The sequence below is a fragment of the Chenopodium quinoa genome, unplaced genomic scaffold, assembly GCF_001683475.1.
Source record: "Chenopodium quinoa cultivar QQ74 unplaced genomic scaffold, ASM168347v1, whole genome shotgun sequence".
NCBI classification, from domain to species: Eukaryota; Viridiplantae; Streptophyta; class Magnoliopsida; order Caryophyllales; family Amaranthaceae; genus Chenopodium; species Chenopodium quinoa.
The window spans coordinates 4,908,854-4,934,537 of NW_018742484.1; the positions used below are offsets into that span (position 1 = coordinate 4,908,854).

General features: G+C 36.5%; 1 protein-coding gene and 1 long non-coding RNA gene across 2 annotated transcripts; one reads left to right on the forward strand and one right to left on the reverse strand.

The window, feature by feature from the left end:
* Positions 1-4,230: 4,230 nt before the first annotated feature.
* Positions 4,231-8,517, reverse strand: LOC110719503 (ribosomal RNA processing protein 36 homolog). The gene is made up of 10 exons (XM_021898456.1): positions 8,376-8,517; positions 8,060-8,152; positions 7,827-7,960; positions 7,659-7,725; positions 6,591-6,643; positions 6,106-6,160; positions 5,931-6,005; positions 5,671-5,788; positions 4,868-4,914; positions 4,231-4,781 (listed from the first exon to the last, which is right to left on the reverse strand). The coding sequence occupies exons 2-10, from the start codon at positions 8,141-8,143 to the stop codon at positions 4,680-4,682; spliced, it is 735 nt and encodes a 244-aa protein (XP_021754148.1). The 5' UTR covers positions 8,144-8,152; positions 8,376-8,517; the 3' UTR covers positions 4,231-4,679.
* Positions 8,518-10,068: 1,551 nt separating this feature from the next.
* LOC110719504 lies at positions 10,069-11,510 on the forward strand. The gene is made up of 2 exons (XR_002511110.1): positions 10,069-10,776; positions 10,940-11,510. It is a non-coding gene; the product is annotated as an uncharacterized LOC110719504 (long non-coding RNA).
* Positions 11,511-25,684: the final 14,174 nt, after the last annotated feature.

Below are 25,684 nucleotides of genomic sequence, written 5' to 3' on the forward strand. Positions count from 1 at the left end.
ATGAGTTCTCACATAAGGAATGTGGTCTCATATGATCTCATATATATATATATATATATATATATATATATATATATATATATATATATAATGATCTAGTGTGACGTGACTTGACTATATGACATTATTATATAAGAAGTATTATTTTATTTTATTACTATACTATATTTTATAACTATGAAATATGAATATAGTAAGGTGATAGTCATTTATATATATAATGATGTTATATAAGTATAGTGATGTGATGTGATTTGACTATATGATATCATATAAATATAATGTGATGTTCACAAAATATATATATATATATATATATATATATATATATATATATATATAATGTGATGTTTTTTGATTAAAAATGTCATATGAATATAATGATGGCATATAAGTATAATAATGTGACGTGACTTGACTATAATGATGTCATATAAATATATTGATATCATTATAGTCAAGTCACATCATTCATTATACTTATATATATTAGGGTCAAATGAGAAGATCCTTAAAATGAGAAGGATGATAAGGATCATATATTTTATACTAAATGTACATATTTTTTAAAAAAATGTGAAAAAAAAAAATCATCAATTTCCACGTGCATAATATTAGTTTTTCCAGAGTATCATATATACACCATATCATTCTTAATCCAACGCCTAACAAATATACGAGTCTAGCAATGATATGTACATATTTTTTTCGACTATGTGCATATTTTCATGGCTAAATTTTGCTTTTTTTTTTTTTTTTTTTTTAATACTTTGAATATGCATAATTTTTAAATCAAATGTGCATTATGTTTATATAGAATGTGTATATATTTTAATTGGTTGAAAAAAAAGCTTGATAAACGATTTGATTAGTGCCCGCAAATTAGATCTAAACTAAGCATGCATAACCTCGACGAAAATGTTTGCAGCTATCTAATTCACTTAGGACCTTTAATGTCTTCATAATTCACTAAAATTGTGCAATCATATGTTGTAATATATAATTAATTTCAACTGATTATACTGCAGTTAATTGATGAATAAAACAGAGACTCAATAATTTTTAGAGAGGAAGCTTGTGAAAAGAAGAGAGAGAAAAGCACAAAAGTGTTAGTTGAAATTGCAGGAGAGTGAAAAATTAAAGACGGAAGTGGGCATCTACTGAAATAGTGAAATACAGTACGTCGTAAAGGTAAGGAATTTTTTTTTTTAATACCAGTCGTTGGATTGTTTTGTGAATGGCTAAGATTCAGTGGCGTCACCAGGATTTTCAAAGTGTGGGTTCGAAACTTCGGAAATTTGAAATCGTAATTAACAAAGGAATAAAAATATAATTATTAAATATTCAGTACATAAATGAATGAATGATAAATTCAATAATCAATATGACAACATCAAATTATCAATGAAATAGAATATCAGAAATAAAATTATAAATCAGTATAAATTAAATAGAAATTATACTATTATACGGTATTACGACTCAAATACTCATTACTCAAATACACAGTCACAACTCACAAGCAGTCAAGCAAAACTTCAATTTCTGGAGGATTTTTCCCCAAATCGGCTAATCAAAACCACTGCTCAGTTTTTAATCAGCTAACCATATTTAAAAAATCATTTGGGACTAATAAATTATGAAGACTAATTAAAACTATCGTAATTAAAGATTTACAGTCAATTAGTAAACGGAATCCAGAAGGCAGAAAACGAAATAGCATATGAAATCCAGAAGGCAGAAAACGAAATAGCATATGAAATTCAACAATGTAAAAAAAAAATCCCCAAATTGAGAACTTGAGAAGTAAATTAGCAAATTATAACCAATCTTCACTAAACCAGCAATATTTCAAATTCATGTAAATCAAATTCCTCAATGCTAATATACAATTATTACTATTTAGGATAAAATCTTGCCTGAATTCATAAAAACTTGCTCTGATTAGTTAAATGATCAACAAGAGAGGCTTAGCTAAGAGGACGGAAGATGAAGGAGTACCAGTCATTAAAGCTTCTTCGAGATTCCGACTCTCAAATCGCTTCGGAACAACATACTTGCTAGTCTCAGCAACCAAATCAGCCATAACTGCAATATCAAAGCACATAAACATACATAAAATCAATCAAACTAGAAAACCTAGAAAATTCTAGACAAAAAGCGGAAAAATCAATTGAAACTCGTTGAATTATAAACAAATAAATTCATATTTAACCTCGTTGGGAGACTGAATTTGTAATGTATATTAGCATATGAATTTCAAGTATTCAACGATTTAGCAAAAAAAATCCCCAAATTAAGAAGTAAATTACATTTGCAAAAAAAAATCCCCAAATTCACTTACCTACATACACGGCTGTGACGGTGGGTCTGTTGGCTGTTGCGCCGGGAAGAGAAGGAGGAAGAACGGGAAGAGAAGGAGGAAGAAGTTAGGGTTTTGCAATTTGGGGGAATGAGGAAGAGGAAAGCTGGGAAGGTAAGCTCAGGAAACAAAAAAAAAAAAAAAAAAAAAAAAAAAAAAAGGGAGTGAGTTTTGGGTTTTGAACCCACAAACTCTTGTGTGATGGGAGGTAAAAATAACCACTGGGCTACAGCTTTACTTGTTGCCATATAATACACAAATATTCTATTTAAACCTATTTTGATTTTTTTTTTTTTTTTAAAAAAAAAAGTTTTTAATTTTTTTCAAAAAATCAGTGGGTTCAATGAACCCACCCTGGCTCCGCCCATGCTAAGATTTGTTCTAAAACTCTGTTTTTTTTTTTTTTTTTTTTTTTTTGAAATTTTCATTTTATTATGAAATAACAAATTTAGTTTATATTCCCCAAAACCAATTATGACAACATTTTAATCTACTCCATAAACTTTAAAAAACTATGGAGTATGTTGTACAAGTATGTTAAAACAATTGCTAACCAACATATATTGACTACTTTGTGTAACTAATTATTAATATTAAAATTCGAGCATAGCTCCACCATACAAAGAACTATAAATGAATTGAATATGTATACATCGTAAATGTTATCATTATTAATAAACAATTTAACTAAACGCAAAATGATTAAAAAGGAAGTAGATTTAACTTTTACAATAGAATTAATTAATTAAAAGTACCGCCTAATGTGTACTAGAGCTAATCATGTTAGGATGCCCCGATCTAACCTGACCCAATTTTGGGCGGGCTTTGGGCATAAATTTCGGCCCAAAGTCAGCTTGATTCGAAACTTTTATATTTTCCTGAAGGTCTTGGACATGCATTTGAAAGCTTTTTAGTTATTTTTTGAACCAGCCCAAAAACTTCGCATAGCCCAATCCAATTTTGTAGGTTCTGAGGCAAGTATTTTTAGCCCAAACCTTGGCTCAGAACGGTCCAACGCGACCAAGCGAATTGAATTTTTTACCCTAGGCCCGGTCCGCCCTTTAATCATCTCTAAACTGTACCTCTTATCATTATACCAGTATGTATAGATTTGAACCTAATATTAATTAAACTTTGACATGTCTAGGGATTGATAAAAATTAAGCACCTAGCACCAACCCTGAGGGTAGGTGGCCACCTAGGGATTCAATCGATATTGAATTGCCTTGAATAATACTTGAAAGGGGGTTTAAGACTTCAGGTTAAGGAAGGTATCTATAGGAGAATAGGACAAGGCATGCGAAAATCTAAGGCAGGACAAACGCGAGTCATCATCAATTTGGTGCCGTCTAACACGCTGGTAGACCAGCATAACTCATTTTTCCCCGCCACCACACTGAAATAAAGCTCACATTGGCATCTATTAACCTATACTATAAGCAAATCCTTTCATAACACTTATCATTACCGTATGAAATTTTCCCGCCTTTTTCGCTCTTTTTTTTTATTTATTTTTATTTTTTATTTTTTTATTTTTTTTGCAAAATATTTAAGTAAACTATTTATACCTTATGATATCTTCTTTCCAGTTTGACAATCATATTCCATACATACCTAAATAAAATAATTCTGAAATCTTTTATATACTTAATATTTTGTAATATTATTGTCAAAAATATTTAACAATCATGCATTGCAAGGGATTTTAATCTAATTTACGCATAATAAGCAAGGTTTTAAGTCTACCTTTGGAAGCTTTGGGCTCCATTTGAATGGTTTGGTTGTGATTCTGTAGAATCAACGGAAGATCCATCAAGCAAAATAACACCTATGTGACTGTAGGAGATGAACTATCTTAAGAATGGACCTCAAATGTAAATTTTTGCTCTTTTGTTACTAGCCACAGAAAATAGAACCATACTGTAAAAAAATTCATAGTTGCACAGCATTTTCATCAACTTGAAACAAGTGTGATACATTTTTAGAGGTACAAATGACGGTATAATAGCTAAGATGAAAAAGATGCTAGATTGACAGTAAAGTCCAAAATATAGAGCTGAGTATACTACAGTTAAGTAATTAACTCTCCAGTTACCTTTTCATACCCTTGCTCAACAAGTACCCAGTCACCTTAGTCTGATGTGATCATTAAAATATAACAGAGCATTATGAAAATGATGCCCTTGTCTGTGTCAGGTACTTCAAACAAGTCGGACATAGTCAAAGTGCGCGGACAAAATAGAACTAAGTTGTATGCACCATGAGATGGAAAATCAAGGAGAGGCCGCTCGTCAAGAATCGGAAGAGAGCTGTATTGTTACTCATTATTGTTAGACTTCCTGTAAGGCATGAACCTATGGTCCTTTGCAGCGTTTCTCCTCCTCTTCTTTTCCATATAAGAATCCAGCTTACCTTTTTCCTGATTATAGACAATTGATCAATGAGTAATAGATACACGTAATTTCTTAATCATCCATCAATAATAAGCAAGAGGTAAGCACATACCTTGAGATCTTTGAACTTCTCCATGTGAATCAGATCTCGGATTTCAGCTGCAACAAGAGAATCAAATGAGCATGTGCAAGCATATTATTCCAAATTAGCTCATGGCAAAAACAGATTAAAAGGTTGAGTAATACATAGCTCACAAGTCTGAGCTAAAGGATATCACTGGTTAAATAAATTATGGGCAAAATTTGCCTAAATAGCACCAATTATGGGCGAGTTTATGATTGGGTGTAATAAACACTCTGAAGAGCACCACATTAGTCTTAGCCACAATATCAACTAAGCCAAGGTGTGTGCCATTTCCGGAGACCTCAGAATCCATTGGAGACGGAGGATTCATTATTTTATTATTTTTCCCTCTTTTCAAAAATATGCCCTTGTATCACATGACCATACTGACCACTATCATTTTCATCATCCTCAATCTCTCCTCTCCTAACAAAAACCAAATTCTCTCGAAAACCTCCACCGTCATTACTTAAGAAAACTTTTCTCCTTTTCTTTCCCTTCTCTCCCTCTTCCCAATTCTCATCACTTCACTGCATATACCTCGCTTAAACCTCCATTCACCCAATTCTAAGTTTCACATCTTTTTTTTAAGAGGAAGCCTATATGGTAAAAGATCCCATACTTTCATTTCGTTAAAAATCCCAAAAGAATTAAAGAAAGCGAAAATGTCAAGGAAAGGAGCAAAGGGTTTGATTACAGAGAAATTTTCAAGATTTAACAAAGAATAAAGAGTTTTTTAAGAAAGACCCCATTTGAGAAAAGAAAATGGAAAAGGAGATGGAAAGGATTACATTTCTTTGCAAAATAGGGACGCTTTCCTTGCTTTACTGCTTCCCTTGCCTTCTTTTTGTGTTCAGAAAGAATTTGGTTTCTCCTGAGTTTTGTAGAGTCAGACTTCATTTGTTTGTCCTATGAAAACCCACAAATCAGAAATTAAATGAAATGACAATCATAACTCCATAAGGATTAAAGGTATTAGCTCCAAGCAAAAAGAATAATGAAACTGACATCACAAAATAAAAAAAAAAACTCTTGAGGCAAATATACTTACAATCAAGGCAATGCGAGTTTTTAATTCTGTAATTTTTTCAGGGTCTTTAGATGACTCCAGCGACTTCTTTAATTCCTGTGAGAAGATGAAAATATTATGATGATGGCTCAAAAGATAAAAGATTGTTTGAAACAACTCAAACAAGACACAGCACCAGATAGCCAAATAAACGTACTTGCTTTTCAGCGGGAAGCTTCTCTTCATAGATGAAATTATATCTCTTCTTGAACCTGCATTGTACAGAAAGTTCATGTTAATATTTGAATGATGTAACACTGCAACTTCCATCAAATGTGTGTCAGATCATAGTTAGATCATCATAGTTTTACTTCATATCATACAAATTTGTAAGGCCGATACACAAATTTCATCACCTATCTCTAAGATGCACCCTTCCGTTATCCGCATATATAAAAAACAAGAATTGAATGAAAATAAATTAATATCATGTCAGAATTAATTATTCTCAAAGATCAGCATTCGTGAAATCCTGGCACAAACTAGACTGTAACATGAACATATTCACTGATAATTTATTACAAAGATAAATAAATGAATGAAATAATTAAAGGGTATCTAAAAGAAGGGGAAAACACACACACACACACACACACACACACACACACAGAATGGCAGATAAGTTTCAAACAGGAACCTTACCCCTCTTCATCAAGATTGCCACAAAGAGATTCAAATCGTGGATCGCGTACTACCTGTTGATCACATCATAAGAGTGAATTAGCATATTGATAATACGAAATAAAGCTTACTTAATCAGCCTAAACATTCAAAGGGATAATATAATTCCAAAGGAATAATCAGCCTATGTTACTCTGAATCTTCATTTGCCTCGAAGTAGCCACATCAAATACTAGACACTGGACATTGGTGTGAATTTGGATACTTCCTTTTGGGACAACATCAGGAAAAAAAATTCAGAAAATGGCCGAGTCTAACACACTTGGATACATACCTGTATCTTGACACTTTTAGCCGAGTTAGAGTAACATAGATATAGAGAATGATAAACCAGAATCCCCTAACTTATCACTCTTGCAATTCACAGCATAAAAAGTTCTCGCAGAAGCTTGGATATTGGTCATGTTTCATCAACACATCTGAGTTTTAGCTCTCATCCCAAGAAACAGGAAATATAATTTGTCAAAATGTCGAACACCCTCAGAAAACATAAAAAATGGTAAGTCCAATAAATGGTAAGTCTCACCAATTGTTCTGGTACACTGTAACTGTCTTATGCACTGAAGATATCAGTAATGGACATAGAAAGGTGAACTGCATACTGAAGTATAACTTAAAGCCTAAGCAAGAACTGAATGAAGATGAATCTTCAAATATTGGAACAACAAAGAGCTCACTTTCAGATGATTTCCTCTGTTTCAGAGTTTAAACACATCTGATTGCCAAAGGAAAACTAGAGACAGATGGCTAGGCACTAATTTTAGATTAACAAGATCATAAACTGGCAACTTCATGGTTAATCCCATAGTAAAAATTTAATTGTAGAAATCCCATTTGTAGACAGATGGTGAGACTTTCATATAAGGAACAACGCTATGATAATATCCCGAACACCATAGAAAGGAACATCGAAATCATAATATTCCAATCCCCCTTAGAAAGTAATGAACAACACAATTGCTAGCTTTGGACAGAAATGTAATAATCATTATGTATTAATATGTTAAACACAGGTGTTATGAAGCTGACCTTCTTAGGCACTTGAATCACTTCTCTGAATCTACTAACCGGCTTTTTGCTACTCACCTCCATTGGCCTTCATTCGAAAAACCAATACAAATACTCAATTCCAATTCCCAAACGATAGCACAAAAAATACATAATTGCACAAAGTAACAATAATCAAGAAACCCATACATGTTTTTGTTAGCTCGCTTAGCCTTGTTCTCAGTTTCGCGCTTTCGGTGCAAAGCAAGGGTACCATCGGAACGGGCCTTCTGCAACTCTCCAAAAGGCACATCAGCAAGTTCATTCTCTATTTCAGCTTCCTCCTAAATTGACAAAAAATCCATCAAAAATTAACACAAAAACTCAACTATCCACACTTAAATCTCAAATGTATATCAAACCAAGTAATCCAACAAACTAACATCTTCTTCACTCGAGGAATCCTCATTCTCTTCGTTTTCTTCGAATTTAATTTTATTCGAAGCAGGGAATAACTCCGCTTTCATAGTTCCGTCCTAAAATTAAAGGGTTTAGCAACAAATTAGCAACCAAATTAAATTCTTCTAGCTTAAGATATGAATAGAAACGATAATACTGGTTATCATATATTAGTAATTAAATTAATTATAACTAATAATTCGACAATCTATTCACCTCAGAAGAACCCTAAATTGAATCAAATAAACGATTAAAAGAATATTGAGAAGTTGATATCGATGATGAAAAATAACATCTTACCCCAAAAATGGAGAACTCAAAAGTACGCTTCAATGGAGGAAAGAGAAAGCGAGAGTGAATTTGAGGAGTCAGGTATGGAGAAATTGGTTTAGGGGGTTAAGCGAGAGTGATTTTTTATATAGAAAAATTTGGGATGTTACCATTTTATTTAAAAGGAAAAAATTTCATGGGGAATAATCCAGCCGTTTGTTTTAATAATTCTATATTTAGGATATTTTTAAATGATTTTATCTTTGGGCCTGATCTTTTTTAATGGTCTCATTTTACTTGAAACCGGTTGAGTTGGTAATTTTTTTTTTTTTAAAGATAAATTTACGCGTGTCATTACATAATTGGTAAAAAAAAAAACAAAAAAAAAATTAAAAAACCCAAAACCAATTCAGCTACCACCATCCCCACCACCACCCAAACCCTAAAACCACCATCCCCACCAGACCCGAACCCCAAAACCACCCCACCAGCCTCCCCCCTTCCCTTGCCCCAATTCCGACCACCCAACGCCGGCGCAGCTTAACCCCCTCCCCTAAACCACCAACACCCCAAACCCTCCCCCGAAAACCCAGCCAACCCCTCCCCTAAACCACCAACGATTCATGCCTCCCCCCTTCCCCCGCCCCGATTCCGACCTCCTTCCTCTTCCCTCGCCCTGATTTTCGGCCTCCCTTACTTTCCCCCGCCCTGATTTCTCTCTCCTTTCTCCACCCAAATTTCTCTCTCTTCCCAAGTCCGGCGCAGGGGGAAAGGGAATAGCAGCAGCCGTCGTCGGTGGGGAGGGTTTTGTTGGTGTGAGTCGCTGTTGATGGAGGGTTTTGTTAGTGTGGGTTGCAGTGGTGGAGGGTTCATTAGGGGGTGGGTTATTAGTCATGTTGGTGGTGTGTTGAAGGGGGCACCGCTGCTGGTGGGTTAAGGGGAGTTACTGGTGGTGGGTTGAGGGAGGGTGGTTGCTTGTGGTGGGTTGAGGAACGGTGGTTGTTTGTGGTGGGTTGTGGGGGTCATGTTGGTAGTGGTTTCCGCTCTGATGGTTATGGAGGGAAGAAGGGAAAGGGGAAGGGGAAATGAAAAAGTTTTTTTTATTTTTTTTTATTTTTTCTTTTAATTTTTTTTTTGACCAATCATAGGTTGTCACGTGTCATGTAATCTGTTATCATGTAATCTGTTATAACATGTTACATGACCGGTTGGACCATTAAAAAAGATCGGGGGCCCAAAGGTGGGATTATTTAAAAATATTCCAAAGGTGGTATTATTAAAATGAACGGCCCAAAGGTGGGATTATTCCCGTGAATTTATTACCAGTGTACCACCCATGTATGGAGGTCAATTTGGGGAACTAAAACTAAGCACTTTGAGAACAAAATCAATCTGTTAAGTTTAACATTTTAAAATAAATTAGTTATTGGTCCGGGTGATGACTCGCATCATTTTAAATTTGTAATTTTGATCAACATTAAATAAAGAACGGAAATATAGTAACCCCTTCGTTTTTAAATACTTGCTCTATTTCTCTTGGGTACGTATGCCGATACTAATTTTTGATTAATAATATATTTAATTATCAATAAGTATAAATTCTAACAATTGAAAATTAATAATCTATTCATTGAGACGATTCTAACAAGTACCCACAAGACTATATTTTTTTCGTATGTATAAATCACAAACTTTAGTCAAAATAGGACAAATGAATAGTGCAAAAAATAGAAATGAAGCAAGTATTTAAAAACAAACACTAGTAGAAAAAAGTAAATGGGAAGTCCCAAAGGGGGAACGGTTATTAAAAATCCGCTTCTAAATCCCTACAAAATCCACATCAGACCTCAAATGGCAAGCGGTTTGGGCTGAACCGCTCCCAAAAATGTAATGGGAAGCGGTTAGGACATTGAACCACTCCCCATCCTTTAAAAAATAAAACCTAACAACCCCTCATATGATTCTCACGCCACTTTTCTCTCCTTCTCTCTCCTCTCTCCTCTGCATTCTCAATCTCACGCCTCTTTTTCTCCCTCTCTCTCCTCTCTCCATTTCTCACCCATGGAACTCCTCTTTTCTCTCTCTCCTCTCTCCTCTCTCCTTTCTCCATTTCTCAGTTCTTAGTTATCACTTCTCACCCATCACTTCTCTCAAGCTTCCCTTTCTTTTCTCTCTCCTCTTATCACCGGCCACAACTACAACCACCAAGAGCAACACCCACAACAACCACCGAGAGTAACACCCATAACAACCACTAAGAGCAACACCCACAATAGCACACCGAGCAACACCAACAACGGCGCAACGCAACACCAACAACAGCGCAACGCAACACCAACACCGACAACAGCGCAACACCAACACCAACAGCGCAACACCAACAACAATACCCACAACCACTGATACCCATCGAGATCTAATTTTAATTAAGGTAAGAATTTAGATCCAGTTTAATTTTTTTTTCTTTCAAATTTCATATTTTAATTACTTTTATTTTATTTTTATAAGTTTGTGCGTGTTGGCAAATGTTAAATTTCAGATTTTTTTATTTTTTTTTAACTTAATTTCATATCCTATTTTAATGATTTGCGCAGGTGGTTTAATTGGTGGTGAGTGTTGGTATTAGGTGGATGCATGTGCGTGGATGGTGGTGCGCGTGGGTGGGGGATGGTGGTGGAACGCATGGAAGCAGCAAATGTTTTATTGATTTATTAATGTATTTTCTTTTTTGATGAAAATGTAATATTACAAAAATTGATTAATGAAAATATTTATATTTATACATATGTTTAATGTTTCTGTATCAATATAAGTAAAAAAAAAAGCCAATTTTTTTTTTTTTAATTTTATAGGCATAATGGGAAGGACCCAAAACCGCTTCCCATTACCTCCAAATGGGAAGCGGTTTGAACCACTTTCCATTAAAATGGCAACCATTAGGATTTTGAACCGCTTGCCATTTACTGTAAAAGGGAGTGATAATTATTTAAGGTATATATAATTATTAAATTTTGCATCGAATATATACCAAATTTGACTCAAATTTTTTAGAAAATATCACGAGTGAATATTATGTACACTTAAAAGTAAAAAGTAATTTGATTAGCCAGCCATACTCAAAACTTAAGTAGCAAAGTGGTACTTTTCAAAAAAAAAAAAAAAAAAGTGGCAAAGTGGTAGGTTTTTTCATTATACTTTACATAATTAGATAATATTAATTAGTTTCTTACCAATTAGATGGTAGATTATTGTGTAGTTTACTAAGGAGTTACATGATACTGTAATATTATAGATGAAAATTAAATAGGGATGTTACACATATGTAGAGTTTTTTTCAAGTAGAGCAAAATAATTACTATAAGGAGGTTACACCTAGAGCAAGCCTCAATTTATAACTTAGATAAACAAATTATGTTTATCAAATGGCATTTTCGTAAATAAATTATATTGGAAATTGTGTTTTTTGATTAAATTTTTATTTTTTTTACTGTTTGTAGGCCACTATGACAAGTTGGACAGAATTTAAAAGTTAACTCCGTTAACTCTCCTTTGCTACTATTCATCTTCTTCTTCTTCTTCTTCTTCTTCTTCTTCTTCTTCTTCTTCTTCTTCCTCTTGTGCATATTTTTTCTTCCCACCCACCTTAATCTTCTCCCTCCAATCTCTGCCCACTTTCACCTTCTCTTTCAAGTCCGTTCGACTCCATTTCCGCCGGCTTCATCGGTAAAATTAAACAAAAACCCTAATAACAAAAGTAGAAATTAATGGCATGGTTAACCCTAAAGGGTAATTGAATTTTCCTTCCTCCGTTAAATTCGACTTTGCACCACCAAGCCGTCGGAATTAAACGAAAACCCAAATAACAAAGTGAGAATAACGAGCATGGTTAACTCTAAAGGGTAGATAAGCTTTTCTCCCTCCATTGATTTCGACTTGTTTGACGTCATATAGTGAAAAGGTGTACTTTCCACCATTGAAATTGAAGGTTGAAGGAGGAGAGAGAAAACAACAAAAGGTTGAAGGAGGAGAGAGAAAATTAGAAAATATCAAAAGGTTGAAAGAGGAGAAATAAAACAACTATTAACCAAAGTTAGATCGATGTAATTTACATATATACCCCTTGATAAACAATTCTTGTTTATCAAGGTTATAAACTTGTATTTTCTCGTTACACCTATGAAAAGTTTTTATAAGAGATTGTACATTAATACAATATGTGTGGGAAAAGAGTAATGACACATTAACACATAGGATGACACGTAGAATTCATGTGGCGCCAAAGGTATATTATCAATGGTAATCCCCAACTTCTGCTATGCACCAATGGTAACCCCCCCTTTTTTTGTTTTATACAAAATGACCTTAGTTAAAAATTTCATCCCACTCATAACCTTATTTCATTAAATATTAACTATGGTTAAATTTATATCTTTTTTATAAAAAGAATAATTAAGAAAATAAATCCCAACCCCAATCCCCCATTGATTCCGGCCAACCCAGCCCCCTCACTTTCCACCGTTCCGGCCAGCCCCTACCCCTACTCCGTCCAATGCAGCCCCCCTCCCTTTCCACCGTTCTGGCCATCCCCCTCCCCTACTCCGTCCATTCCAGCCCCCTTCCCTTTCCACCGTTCCGGCCAGCCCCCCTACTCCATCCAACCCATCCCCCTCTCTTTCTTCCTTAACCCCGCCGCGACCATCCCCTGCTACCTCTTTCGTTTTTGCTTGGCTGCTTCAACGATCATCATCACCATCAATCCCCACCATTAATCCATTACCACCATAAAATCGCGGCCGTTAGACTTAGGGAGCCGGTTTTGGATCCCGGGGTCGTTTTCAGCAAGGGAAAGGGGAGAGGGTTCGTTTACCGACAGGGGGAGATGGGGGGGTGTTTTACGGGATGGGGGAAGGGAAGGGGATGTTTTTGGGGGAGTGGGAACACCAATCGGTGGTTTTATGGATTGGGCGAACGGTGGGACTACGTTCTGGCAGGCGGGGAAGAGGAGATCGAGATGTTTAGTAGGGAGTGTTTCCGGCTAGGTTAATGGGATGAGGTTGATTTTTTTTATTTTTTATTTATATTTTTTTTATAGTTTTAGTTTTTTTTAATAATATATATATATATATATATTTTTATCGGTAAACCAACCTCCTAAGGCGAAATAAGCACAAGGAAAGAGCAATAGCCCAGACCAACCTACAAAAACGAAACGGTCCCTCCGTAACCAGTCATCCATACTATCAAATACATACATACATATATATATATACACACATATATATATATATATATATATATATATATATATATATATATATATATATTTTCAAAGTTAATCATAGTTAGTTTTTTTTTTTTTTTAAATAAATAATGCTCATTAATGTCATATGTGAGATAAATTTTTTATTTATGGTCATTTTGTATAATCCAATAAAAAGGGGGTTACCATTGGTGTGTAGCAGAAGTTGGGGGTTACCGTTGAAAATATCCTGACACCAAATCATCTTGAGGTAAGGGGTGACACATGGAAACAGCATGTTGTCCCTTTGAATTTTAATAATGTTATAGATTTTTCATTTTTTTTTGAGCCAAAACATGCTCTTTAGATGTTTTGGGGGTCATTTTTTTCCCTTGTAAACCAATATAAAGTCAAAATTTACAAAAAATGATTGAAAACGCCTACTTTTGCATTACCTACGTAAAATGAGGCATTTTCGTTAATTATTTGTTAATTTAGACCTTAGATCTAATTTTTTTTTTGTATATTCCGTGTAGTAATTTAAAAATAGAACTTTTTTTTTATAGTAATTTTAAAAAGTGGGTTATTTGTGGGTGATAAAATACAAAATTTCCTTTATTATACTAGGTATAATTTTTTTTTAATGATACGGGAGGAAGAATAATACTAGTACTATTATTAATTACAGAGTTATATTCATATGGAATTTATAAACCACATATTTAGCGGAATGACAAACCCCCTCCCGCTCATAAATAATTGACTCATTTAACTTTTTTCACCATTCATTGTATATTTTGTACAATATTATTTATTAAGTAAAAAAAACTAAATATTAACTCTAGGGAAGATTCAAAGGAATTCTTTTTCAAATTTCAATTCATGTTAAAGTTTCTATTTGACTTGTACATGCTAAAAAATGAAATTTACAACAAAAGGCGAACAAAAGAAGTATAAATCGACTAATTATGCGAAACAATTATAATTAACAAAATCCATTAAAAACTAATTTGTTAATTTTAATTTAGATGAGTCACTTATTTACATGTGTCCCAACCTCTAAAATATGAGGAAAAAAAACTGTTTTAAATCAAGTTGCTTCTATATTTTCACTTTATTTCTAAAATAGTTAACTACACAAAATCAATTAGTAAGCCTCTTGATTAGCTAGTTCAAAAGTTATTAAATAATCATTGTTGACACCAAAATTTTGTTATTTTTTAGGTGTTAAATATACATAAATAAGAAGATAATATATAAAAAAATATTAGATAATATCTACAGAATCTTTTAGAATATATGATTATTATCTTGTATACTAATCTATGACTCTCTATATAAAGAGAGTTGTTTCTAGGGATTTAACGGGGCCCGTATGGAATAAGTCACAAAGACCGCTTCTCCTTCCTACTACCAAACTAACATTGTAGGTAAACCCGGAATAAGTGGATAAGACCTGGTAAATCAAGCCCTTTGGAGATAGGAATCAAGATATTTATGAGAGTTGCAACCCATAAACTATAAATAAAATTATTATTTCCGCATATATATTTTTTGCCTCTTTATTGTATATTGTAGGTTTGAATTTTATGGTTTACAAATTGACACGCTCAGTCGACGGTGGGGTGATTTCTGCTCTTCAAGTTTCAAAACTCATAGATTTAATGGGGCATGTCGAATTTGCTTTCAAATTTTTCAGGAAAAATTTTGAGACCAAGTTGTATTCGATGTCAAATCTCCACAACAGGTCTCGAGGGGGCATTTGTTAGACACCGAAATTTTATTAATTTTTAGGTGTCAAATATATGTAAATAAGGAGATAATTTAAAAAAAAAATAAGATATTTATCTTCAGTCTCGTAGAATATTTGATAGTAGTTATCTTGTTTACTAATATGACAAGACCATGTACTATAAACAAATATCAAAATCATAACCCTTTGGAGATAAGAATCAAGAGATCCACGAGACTTGTAATCCCATAAATCATCAATGAATTTATTTTAGGGTTTGAATTTTTATGGTTTACAATCGTAGTAAACATGTTATTTAAAGTATTGTGTGCATATAAACGTATTATTTAAAGTATTGTGTGCATATACTACGTACATTATATATACTCCCTCCGCCCGGAGTTATCTGCAACAAAGGACATAATTGCGGACTCCTATGAAATTTTTTTAGGGGATTTTAATTAAGTTTGGGTGGGTTTAATTAAGGTGGAAAATGGAGGGAAAGAAGGGGTCCCACTTATTTTTGTTTTTGGGTGGGTTTTATATAGTGGGTAAAAGGTGGAGGAGGGGACCACTAATCCCTCCCATTATTCTGAATTTCTCTGATTTAAGGAGGGAAATTTGGTTCCCTCCTTTTTTTTGGCCAAATTTTTGTTTCCCACCTAATTTTGTGAAATGGTTCCCCATTTCAAAATTTTGGTGAAATAAAAAATTCATGGCCAATTTTTGATTTCCCACAAAAAAACAGAAGTTGACCAAAACAAAAAATTTGACCCAAAAAAAAACACAATCTATTCAAACATAAAGTGCCTAGTATAAAAGACATACAAGATTGATCAAATTTGTTCCAACAGAAAACCACACCCACCATGGGTATTCAAACCTTCCAACATTGTTCACAAAATACCCCATAAATTACAAGTTTGTTAAGTTAAAATATTAACTGCCTACACTACAATTAGTTCTACACTAAGGGCAGCATCGGGGTTCCGCTTCAACACCACTTCCAAAAAAATCAGGAGCCAAAAACTTCATCACCATCCTTCAAATCTGTGCAAGCAAAGAGAAAGGGACTGATATGCGTGTCGTGTACCTAAAAAAATAAACCTAACGAGACCACTACTATGTAGATGGGGAAGTAAGGATCGAATCCCAAGAGACTAAGGTTCACCTAATTAAATAGACTCAAATAATTACTAAGCAATTAACAATTCAATGGTGATGAACTTATAAGAACTAATTATTAAAGGACTCAATTAATCTAAGCAAAATGATAAATCAATGAACTAAAACATCCAAGATCAAGCATTACCACGAATATAATCAATGCATAAATAAATCTACCCCCAATAACAATTCAATCGACAAGAGGAAACGCATTCCCTAATCAATACCAAAGGTCTCTCCCGAGTTAACAATGGCTTCCCAAATCAACTATCAAACCTATTTCCATGGAATCAAGGAAATAAGGGACATTAAACACAATAATTAACTTCCTAATCATTCAATCATCTACTTCCGTGATGACCTTCAAACCCTTAATTGAAATACCCAAATCCCGTTAATATTCAACTTTTGTTGCAATAAGAACAAAGGGATGATAACAATACCAATTATTCCTAATCTAGTATTGGCATAAACACAATCAATCAAGCATGTCAATTGGAAATATTATTGGAGAATTTAAAGATTAAATCTAAACATGAATCATATCTGGGCTTTGCAAGATCCTGGATTATGAATCTACTCACACATAATAGCAAAACCAATAACAAGATTTGATAGAGAAAACATAATCAATAAGCAATAATAAATGAAAGAGAAGTGAGATAGGTTAATACAAAAATTGCTTCAATTGAAAGAACTCAAATTGTTGATGAACAATAATCAAAGCTTAGAGTAGAAATTAAATTGCTTAAAAGAGAATAAAACTAGGGTTCTTAGAGAAAACTAATACTAGAGGATATAATAATGTGTTTTCTAATTGTGATTACAAAGGGTATTTATACCCCCAAAAAGATAGAATTGCGAAAATAAGGAAATCGGGTTCCGCGAAGCAGTGCCCGGTCCAACCAGGCGTGGGATGCCTGATCGGGCGGCTGGAGTACGGCCCAATTCTTCTTCGTTAATATTCTTCCACCTTGTGCCCAGTCCCACCGGGCGGACCATGCCCGATCGGGCGCGCAAGACAAATCCAAGCTGACTGTTGCCTTCTCTGTTTTCATAGTTATCTTCTAACTCTTTAGTGCCCCGTCCCACCGGGCGAGCTATGCCCAACCAGGCACGTGGAGTCTGCAGCATATACTCCATATCTAGCTTATCCTTCTTTGCCCTGTCTGACCGGGTAAGCTAGGGTCAATAGGGCATGGGGAAAATCTTCATCTTCATGCACTAGCCTCTTCTATACATGTCCAAGTACGTCCGATTCATCCAAGAAACTCTGTATTCCTATGAAACTCACAAAAATAGATCGAACACACTAGAGAAGAGATTGTTAGCAAGAAATGGCTCCAAAGAGCCCAAAATCATGCAAATATACATTGTAAAACCGGGATAAAACATGGTATAAAACTCATACATCAAATTCCCCCAAGCTAACCTCTTGCTTGTCCTCAAGCAAGGCAATCAAGAACAACAAACAACCAAGTAAACATACTTCACCCCATAATGCAGTTAAAAACAAAGGACTCAAAATCAAAATCAAACAAGCATGCATCTTAGCCAACCAATCAAATCACTCAAACCATCAATCAACCTAAATAGTCGTCAAGTGAAATCAACCATGTACAACTCAAGAATCGATGACTAGAATATCTCACCTTGGTGGTCACTCAACACACTATTTACGTGGCAAGCTAAAAATGAGCTCGATCTCTCACTATCCCCACCAATAATGCAAACCCCCCATCTCACAACACTCGCGTGTTTAACGGGTTATATTATATCTCAACCTAGTCAAATGTCGACTCGAAATGTGACATATACTCCAGCATTTTGACAAAAGACTCATTTCACATGAACACAATACCATGCACGAAGATCGGAAGGACTTTTTCAAGCTTGTAGTGTAGGCCGGGTAAAGGTGGGTAGGAAATACATTTGGGAAATGTGGACAATTATAGTCTAACCGGGGAGCTATCAAATGCAATCAATAAACATCCTCGATCCATCATTCTCATCAACAAGAGCACATACCCCAATTATTAAAGAAACATCCACTACCAACTTTATATTTTTTTCAATTTCCAATCCTTTTCTTCTTTTTTCTCCTTTGCATCAAATTTTTTTCTTCCTTTTTCAAGAACAAATATTCCTTCTTTTGTATCAGTTTTTTCTTTCTTTGTTTTTTTTTTTTGAAGTAATAAACCTCCATGCTTATGATTCCTTCTTTTCTCTTTTTCTTTTCTTTCTTACAATTCCACATTCATCGCCAAACTCATAACAAATTACACAAAACACCACGCAAGAAAGCTCCCCCAAGCTAGACTTGGGAAAAGCAACCAATTCAGGGCGAGGGTTAAATTTGTGAGTTTTACGAAAAATATGGACAAGCTACAACATGAGTGAGCAAGAAGGGAACAAACGTTTCTAAATTCATATAGAGGTCACCTAATGAACATGGCCTTAGTCATTCTCATCGTGCACGTGCAATGCATTATGACACATTACTAAAAGTCTAGAGTCTAAACTAAGATCAACACTTGAAAGCTAAGTAAGCGGAAGATGTAAGGGACTCGCCTTTCTTCTAAAAAAGGTTGAATAGCTTCAATCAAAAGGTTGATTGCCTTCGTTCCAGTCCCTCTGTCTTCCATTACGTTAGTAGGTCGTATTCTTAGTATGGTTCAACTTAATTGCGAGAAGTATGAATCGGGTGTAGTGACTGGCGTCACCCTTCGAACCTTTGTGGAAGGGAAAGTATAAAATAAGACCTCGAAAGTATCTTTTTTCTAGGAACATGCTTAACCAGAAATTTGGATGTTCGCGATTCTTCATCCACCGATGCAGAAAATGCTCCAGTTTTCTCCAAACAGGAACCACCGATTTACAAATCTTATTAACCACAGAATTTAGTGAGCGGCGCCAAATCTTTTTATGGATTGCTTTTTTCGCCGAATTTTCCAGATTCTATCTACGGAATGAAGATAGGGCAGAGGAAATCACACCAGGAACTTAACACACATGAAAGAATAATTAAGGCTCAAGCCTCACGGTTAACACAGTCAAGCTCCAAACTCATACATGGTTAACAACATTGACTTCTACTAGGGTTTCAAACAATTCGAGGTTAAATCATGATCTTTTAATCCGCAATGCAAGTCTTTCAATCGAAATTAAATCAAAAACCTTTTTGGCATTAAGGATAGGGGCACAGGGAAGTAGTTCATTTGCCGTTCATTATCATGATTCTCGTATTTTTCATTTTTCAATTTTTTTTTAATACTACCAAAGAAACTAACTACCTAAGAATTGAAAGCAAACCAAAGAAAATAAAAGAAAACAAACCAAAGCAAAAGTACTAAGAGAACGTATCGAAGCAAATATACATATACACAAACTTCCCCCAAGCTACACTCGGCAATGGCCTCATTGCAACGTGAGGGAAGTGAGGAAAACACTCATGAGCCCTCACTCAAACTCATCATCACCACCACCACCATCATCATCATCATCATCACCGGCTTCCCCACTACTACCTGCAATATCACCCATATCGGGAAAGGTATACCACGAGGGATGGGAAGCATCTCTCGGGATATGACCCTGCCTACAAAAGAACTCATAGACAGGATGCATAGACAGGCGAAAATTGGTCTCGATAGTCTGGAGACGGGAGTATAGGCCCTACTGGCCCAACTAAAGCTCCCGTATACCGGCCATGATAGCCTCACAGTCGGAAGAGACAGGTGGAGTAGTGGAGGATGAGGAAGGTCCAGTAGGCTCTCGCCTATGGTAGGTCCTCGTGGGGGCAACTGGTGGAGGTGGACCGCTAGGGGCTTCTAAAAGGTAGGAAGGCTGGTGAGGATAAATCTTAGTGAGCTTAGGAGCGGGTAAGGAGATATAACGCCTAGTGCTCTTGTCAAGGAGCCAACTATAGCTACCAAAATCCACCGACAACCAGCCAGTGGTGGTGAGGTAGTGCTGGTCCAAAGTGATAGGACCCAGCACAGGTGTGTGTTGGGCTTCAGTAAAGCCCTCCTTGACTGCTAGGTGAGTCATCAAATCACCTAAAACTATGGGGATGTTAGTGCGGTCTCCATTGGGTTTAAAAGTGGTGAAAGTGGCTCCTTGTTTCCTAAGGTGAAGGGAGAATAGGTGGGCTATGTTCATACGAAATCCCTCCTCATCATCCCCGTACCTTAAATATCTACCCAAAATGGCTAGATAGTCCACCCCGAGGAACGTGTCCAAAGCCTAAGGATGGGTTGGTGTATCTTATGGGCTCGGGCATGTTGCATAGATTCTATGTTTTCCCCCTTCATAGCCAACCACAATTCCCCTGAGGTAAAGTTATCTGGTTGCATAATTAGTCCTGTAGATGAGAGGCCAAATTTTCTAGCAAAACCGTCTAAGGTAAGGCGGTGGGATTTGTTCATCAACCTATAGACTACATGTGTAACTAGCCCATCCCTCCCCTTAACAACATCAAAGGAGCTCAAAAATTCTAGAGTTATGTCTTCAAAGGTATAGTGTATCATGTTGAATAATTGAGACATACCAAGCTTAACAAACAATGTTCTACACTCAGAATCAATCCCTAGTTTAGCAAGAAGAGAACGATCAATAAATCGAGTAGGGATTACCTTTTGATGTTGAAGCTCAAGAAGGCACGTCTTTTGGCTCGGGAACTCGGCCACGAACCTAATGTTGGGGTAGGCAGGGATGCTCTCCAAGTCGAGTTGGGGTTGTTGAGGTGCTCCTCTCGTCCTCTTCCCTGAAGCCATGGATGATTCTTGAAGCTTTCTCTCTCTAACCTAAGAAGTTGGGGATTTGGGTTAGGAAAGGTAAGAAAGGTGGTTATGGAGGTTGAGAATTAAGTAGGGACGATGGAGGGTGAAGAAATTAAAGAATTTGAGTGAGATTATATGGAGATTAAAGAAGAAAATGGAAGTTAGGGTTTGGGGATTTTAGAGAGAGGAAGTGTAGGAATAATAAGGAGGAGGTAATGGAAAAGTGAGAAGAAGAGTCAGTTATTCGGGGTTAAGGCACGCTGAAATGTTTGTTTCCTTCACGCCCGATTGGGCAAGGGTTGCCCGGTCTGATCGGGCGGAGGGGGTTAACTTGCTATGCAGTTCGCCTCGTCTTTTCACTTCTTGCGCCCGATTGGGCACCTCGTGCCCGGTCTGGCCGGGTAGAGAATGATCTCCATACTCCTTCGTCTTCTGACTCTCCCTTGAAACATGCTACTTGCGCCTGATCGGGCGAGCCTTGCCCGGTCTGACCGGGCAACGAGTAATTCTCCCAAATATCAACCTTTGACGAATGAACTTGGCATCCCACTTCTTTCATATCTCGGTGTTTTCTAAAAAACAACAAAACAAACACAAACACAACACAAAACAAGAAAAGAATATAAATATAGAAATAGGAAAAACTAAGAAAAACGGGTTGCCTCCCGGAAGCGCTTGTTTATGTGGTCGTTAGCTTGACCGTAGTAATGCTCATTGGCTTGGTGATGGGGAAGAGAGTGTGATGTCCACTCTTTCATCAATTGGATCACCTACTCAATAATGCTTCACTCTTTGGCCATTTACCTTGAAAGTACCCCCATTTTTATTCCATAATTCAATAGTGCCATAGGGGTAGACTTTACAAACCTTGAATAGAACCGACCACCTAGAACGAAGCTTACCGGAAAATAATTTCAATCTTGAGTTGAATAAAAGGACTTGATCTCCTTCCTTAAATTCTCTTCTCACAAGACCCTTATCATGCCACCTTTTGGTCTTTTCTTTGTACAACTTCGAACTTTCATAGGCTTCAAGATGGATCTCGTCTAGCTCATTTAATTGTAACAATCTCTTTTCACGTGCTGCTTGAGCATCAAAATTTAAACTTCTAATAGCCCAAAAAGCTCAGTGTTCTAGCTCGACAGGTAAGTGGCACGCCTTTCCATACACAAGCCTATATGGGGTTGTACCAATTGGCGTTTTAAAAGCCGTTCGGTATGCCCATAGTGCATCATCAATCTTGATCGACCAATCTTTCCTTGACTTTGCAACCGTTTTCTCCAAAATTGATTTTATTTCCCGGTTGGATACTTCTACTTGACCACTTGTTTGTGGGTGATAGCCAATGCCAAGTCTGTGTTGTACTCCATATTTTTTCAACATTGCTTCAAACCGATGCTCTAAGAAATGTGTTCCCTTGTCACTAATCAACACATGTGGTAAACCAAAACGAGGGAAAATAACTTTCTTGAAAAACTTACTTACCACACAAGCATCATTGATTGGAGTAGGAATTGCTTCCACCCACTTCGACACATAGTCCACGGCTACTAGGATATATCGGTTACCATAGGAAGAAGGAAACAGACCCATGAAGTCTATCCCCCACACATCAAACAACTCGACCTTGAGTATGTTGTTGAGTGGCATCTCATTCTTCCTAGAAATATTGCCGTCCGTTGACATCGATCACATGCTTTGACAAAGGAATACACATCTCTTAACATGGTTGGCCAATAAAAACCGCCACTACTAGAAAACAGGTCATTTCCGACGGAAAAATTCCGTCGGAAACACCATGAATTTTGTCGGAAAACTCGTTTTCGACGGAAATTCCGTCGGAACAGGTTGTCTTAAACATGTTTGTAGGAAAAACGGTCTTTTCCGTCGGAAATTCCTTCGAAAAAGTGTTTTTCGACGGAATTTTCTCATCGGAAGAGGTTTTTCGGCCACCGAAAAGTCCGTCGAAATACCGCCGGAAACTTCCAACGGAATTTCCCTTGGAATCTGCTACAAAAAAAAAACAAAAATAAAACGCCCTGCCACCTCCGGCACCACCACTCACACCTAGACCCCCCCTCCCCACCCAGATCAGACCCCCCTCGTAACATCAACCACCACCACCGTAAACCACCACCTTATCCCACCACCTTAACCCACCTAACCTTAACCCACCAGATCCCACTTCACCACCAACCAAAACCCTCTAACCCAAACCATAACCCCCCACGCCTAACCATGCCTAGAATCCCCCCACCTAGACCACCACCCACACCAAGACCCCCCTCCCCACCCAGACCAAACCCCCCCACCCAGACCACCACCCACACCCTGACCCCCCCTCCCAGACCAGACCCCCCACCCCACCCCCCCACCCTGTCCAAAACTGACAAAATCGAAAAAAAACCCCCAAATCGAAAAAAAACCCCAAATTGATAATTAACAAAAACCAAATCGAAAATTACAAAACAAATCCATAACACCCAAATCGTACAATAAATTCAGAAATCCGAAAAAAATACACAAAAAAATTGAAATCGAACAAATAAATATATATACAATTGTATTATGAAATTAGTAAAAAAAATTACAATGTGTCGTCGTTGTTGGTTGTCGTTGCTGCTAGTGTTGTTACGGTGGTAGGTGGTGTTTTCGTTGTTGCTGCTGGTCTTGTGGTGGTCGAAGAGGACGAAGAGGAGATGGATCGGAGCGTGAGATGAAAACAGAATACAAAGAAGGAGAAGGAAAGAGAAGAAAGGAGATAGAGAAAGGAAAGAAAAGGAGGTGGAGCGTGAGGGGTGAACACAGAAGAGGAAATAGAAGAGAGAGAAAGAGAAGAGGAAAGAGGAGAAGAGAGAGAAAGAGAAATGAGGCAAGAGTGGCGGAATTTTGGGTTATTAGGGTTTTTTGGGTTTTAAGTTTTTTTTTTTATTTTATTTTTATTATTTAATTATATTCCGACGGAATTTTCCATCGGAAAATTAAATTTTCAACGGAATATTCTTCCGACGGATTTAATTTCTGTCGAAACATTAAGTTTCCGATGGAGTATTCCGTCGAAAAGCCCATAAATTCCGACGGAATTTTATTCCGTAGGAAATCCGTCGTAAATTACCTGTGGAATAAAATTCCGTCGGAATTTACGACGGAAAAACATGTCCGTCGGAACTGATCCGTCGTAAATCGGCCTATTTCTAGTAGTGCACATTGCAAGATCTTAGCAGTTGTCTTCGAAGGACCTGCATGTCCACCATATGGTAAGTCATGGCAACGAGAAATAATATTATTTACCTCATTCTCTGGGATGCATCGTCGAATCACAGTATCCGCACATAGCTTATATAAGAAGGGATCTTCCCAGAAGTGTCTCCTCGCCTCATAAAGGAATTTCTTCCTTTGTTGAGATGAGTAGCCGTGAGGCATTGTACCTGTGGACAGAAAATTAGCCAAATTAGCATACCAAGGTGATTCAGTTTTCAACAGAGCTAATAAATGTTCAGCAGGGAAAGAATCATCAAAAAGGGAGATCGTCCCCATCCTCAGGGTCGAGGAGAAGGCGGGAGAGGTGGTTTGCGACGACATTCTCAGTCCCCTTTGTATCCTAAATCTCTATATCGTAGTCTTGCAGTTGAAGGATCCAACGAATCAACCGTGGCTTGGCGTGACTTTTGCTCATTAAGTGACTCAATGCTGCATGATCTGTATGGATTATTACTTTCGAGCCAACTAAGTAAGAATGAAACTTATCAATTGCATAAATTACAGCTAGCATCTCCTTTTCAGTTGTGGCATAATTCATTTGAGCAGAGCTAAGAGTTTTACTAGCGTAATAAATAGCATGAAGCTTTTTATCCTTTCAATGCCCCTAAACGGCTCCTACCGCATAATCACTACCATCACACATGATTTCAAATGGTAAGGTCCAATCCGGGGGTTGCATAACAGGAGCAGAGATCAGAGCTTCCTTCAACCTGTTAAAAGCCTCAAGACAAGCTTCAGTGAAAATAAATGGAGCATCCTTAGCTAAAAGCTCAGTTAGAGGTCAAGCAATTTTCGAAAAATCCTTAATGAAACGACGGTAAAAACCTGCATGACCAAGGAAACTTCGAACTCCTTTTACAAAATTCGGAGGGGGTAATCGCTCTATGACCTCTATTTTTTCCTTATCAACTTCAATACCCTTATTTGACACAACATGACCTAAGACAATTCCTTGTTGTACCATAAAATGACATTTTTCCCAGTTTAAAATCAGATTGACTTCCTGACATCTATGGAGCACCTTTTTAAAATTTTCAAGACATGCGTCGAAAGATGTTCCATAGACAGAAAAATCATCCATAAATACTTCCATAGAATTCTCTATGAGACCTGAAAAAATTGCCATCATACAACGTTGAAACGTGGCTGGGGCATTGCA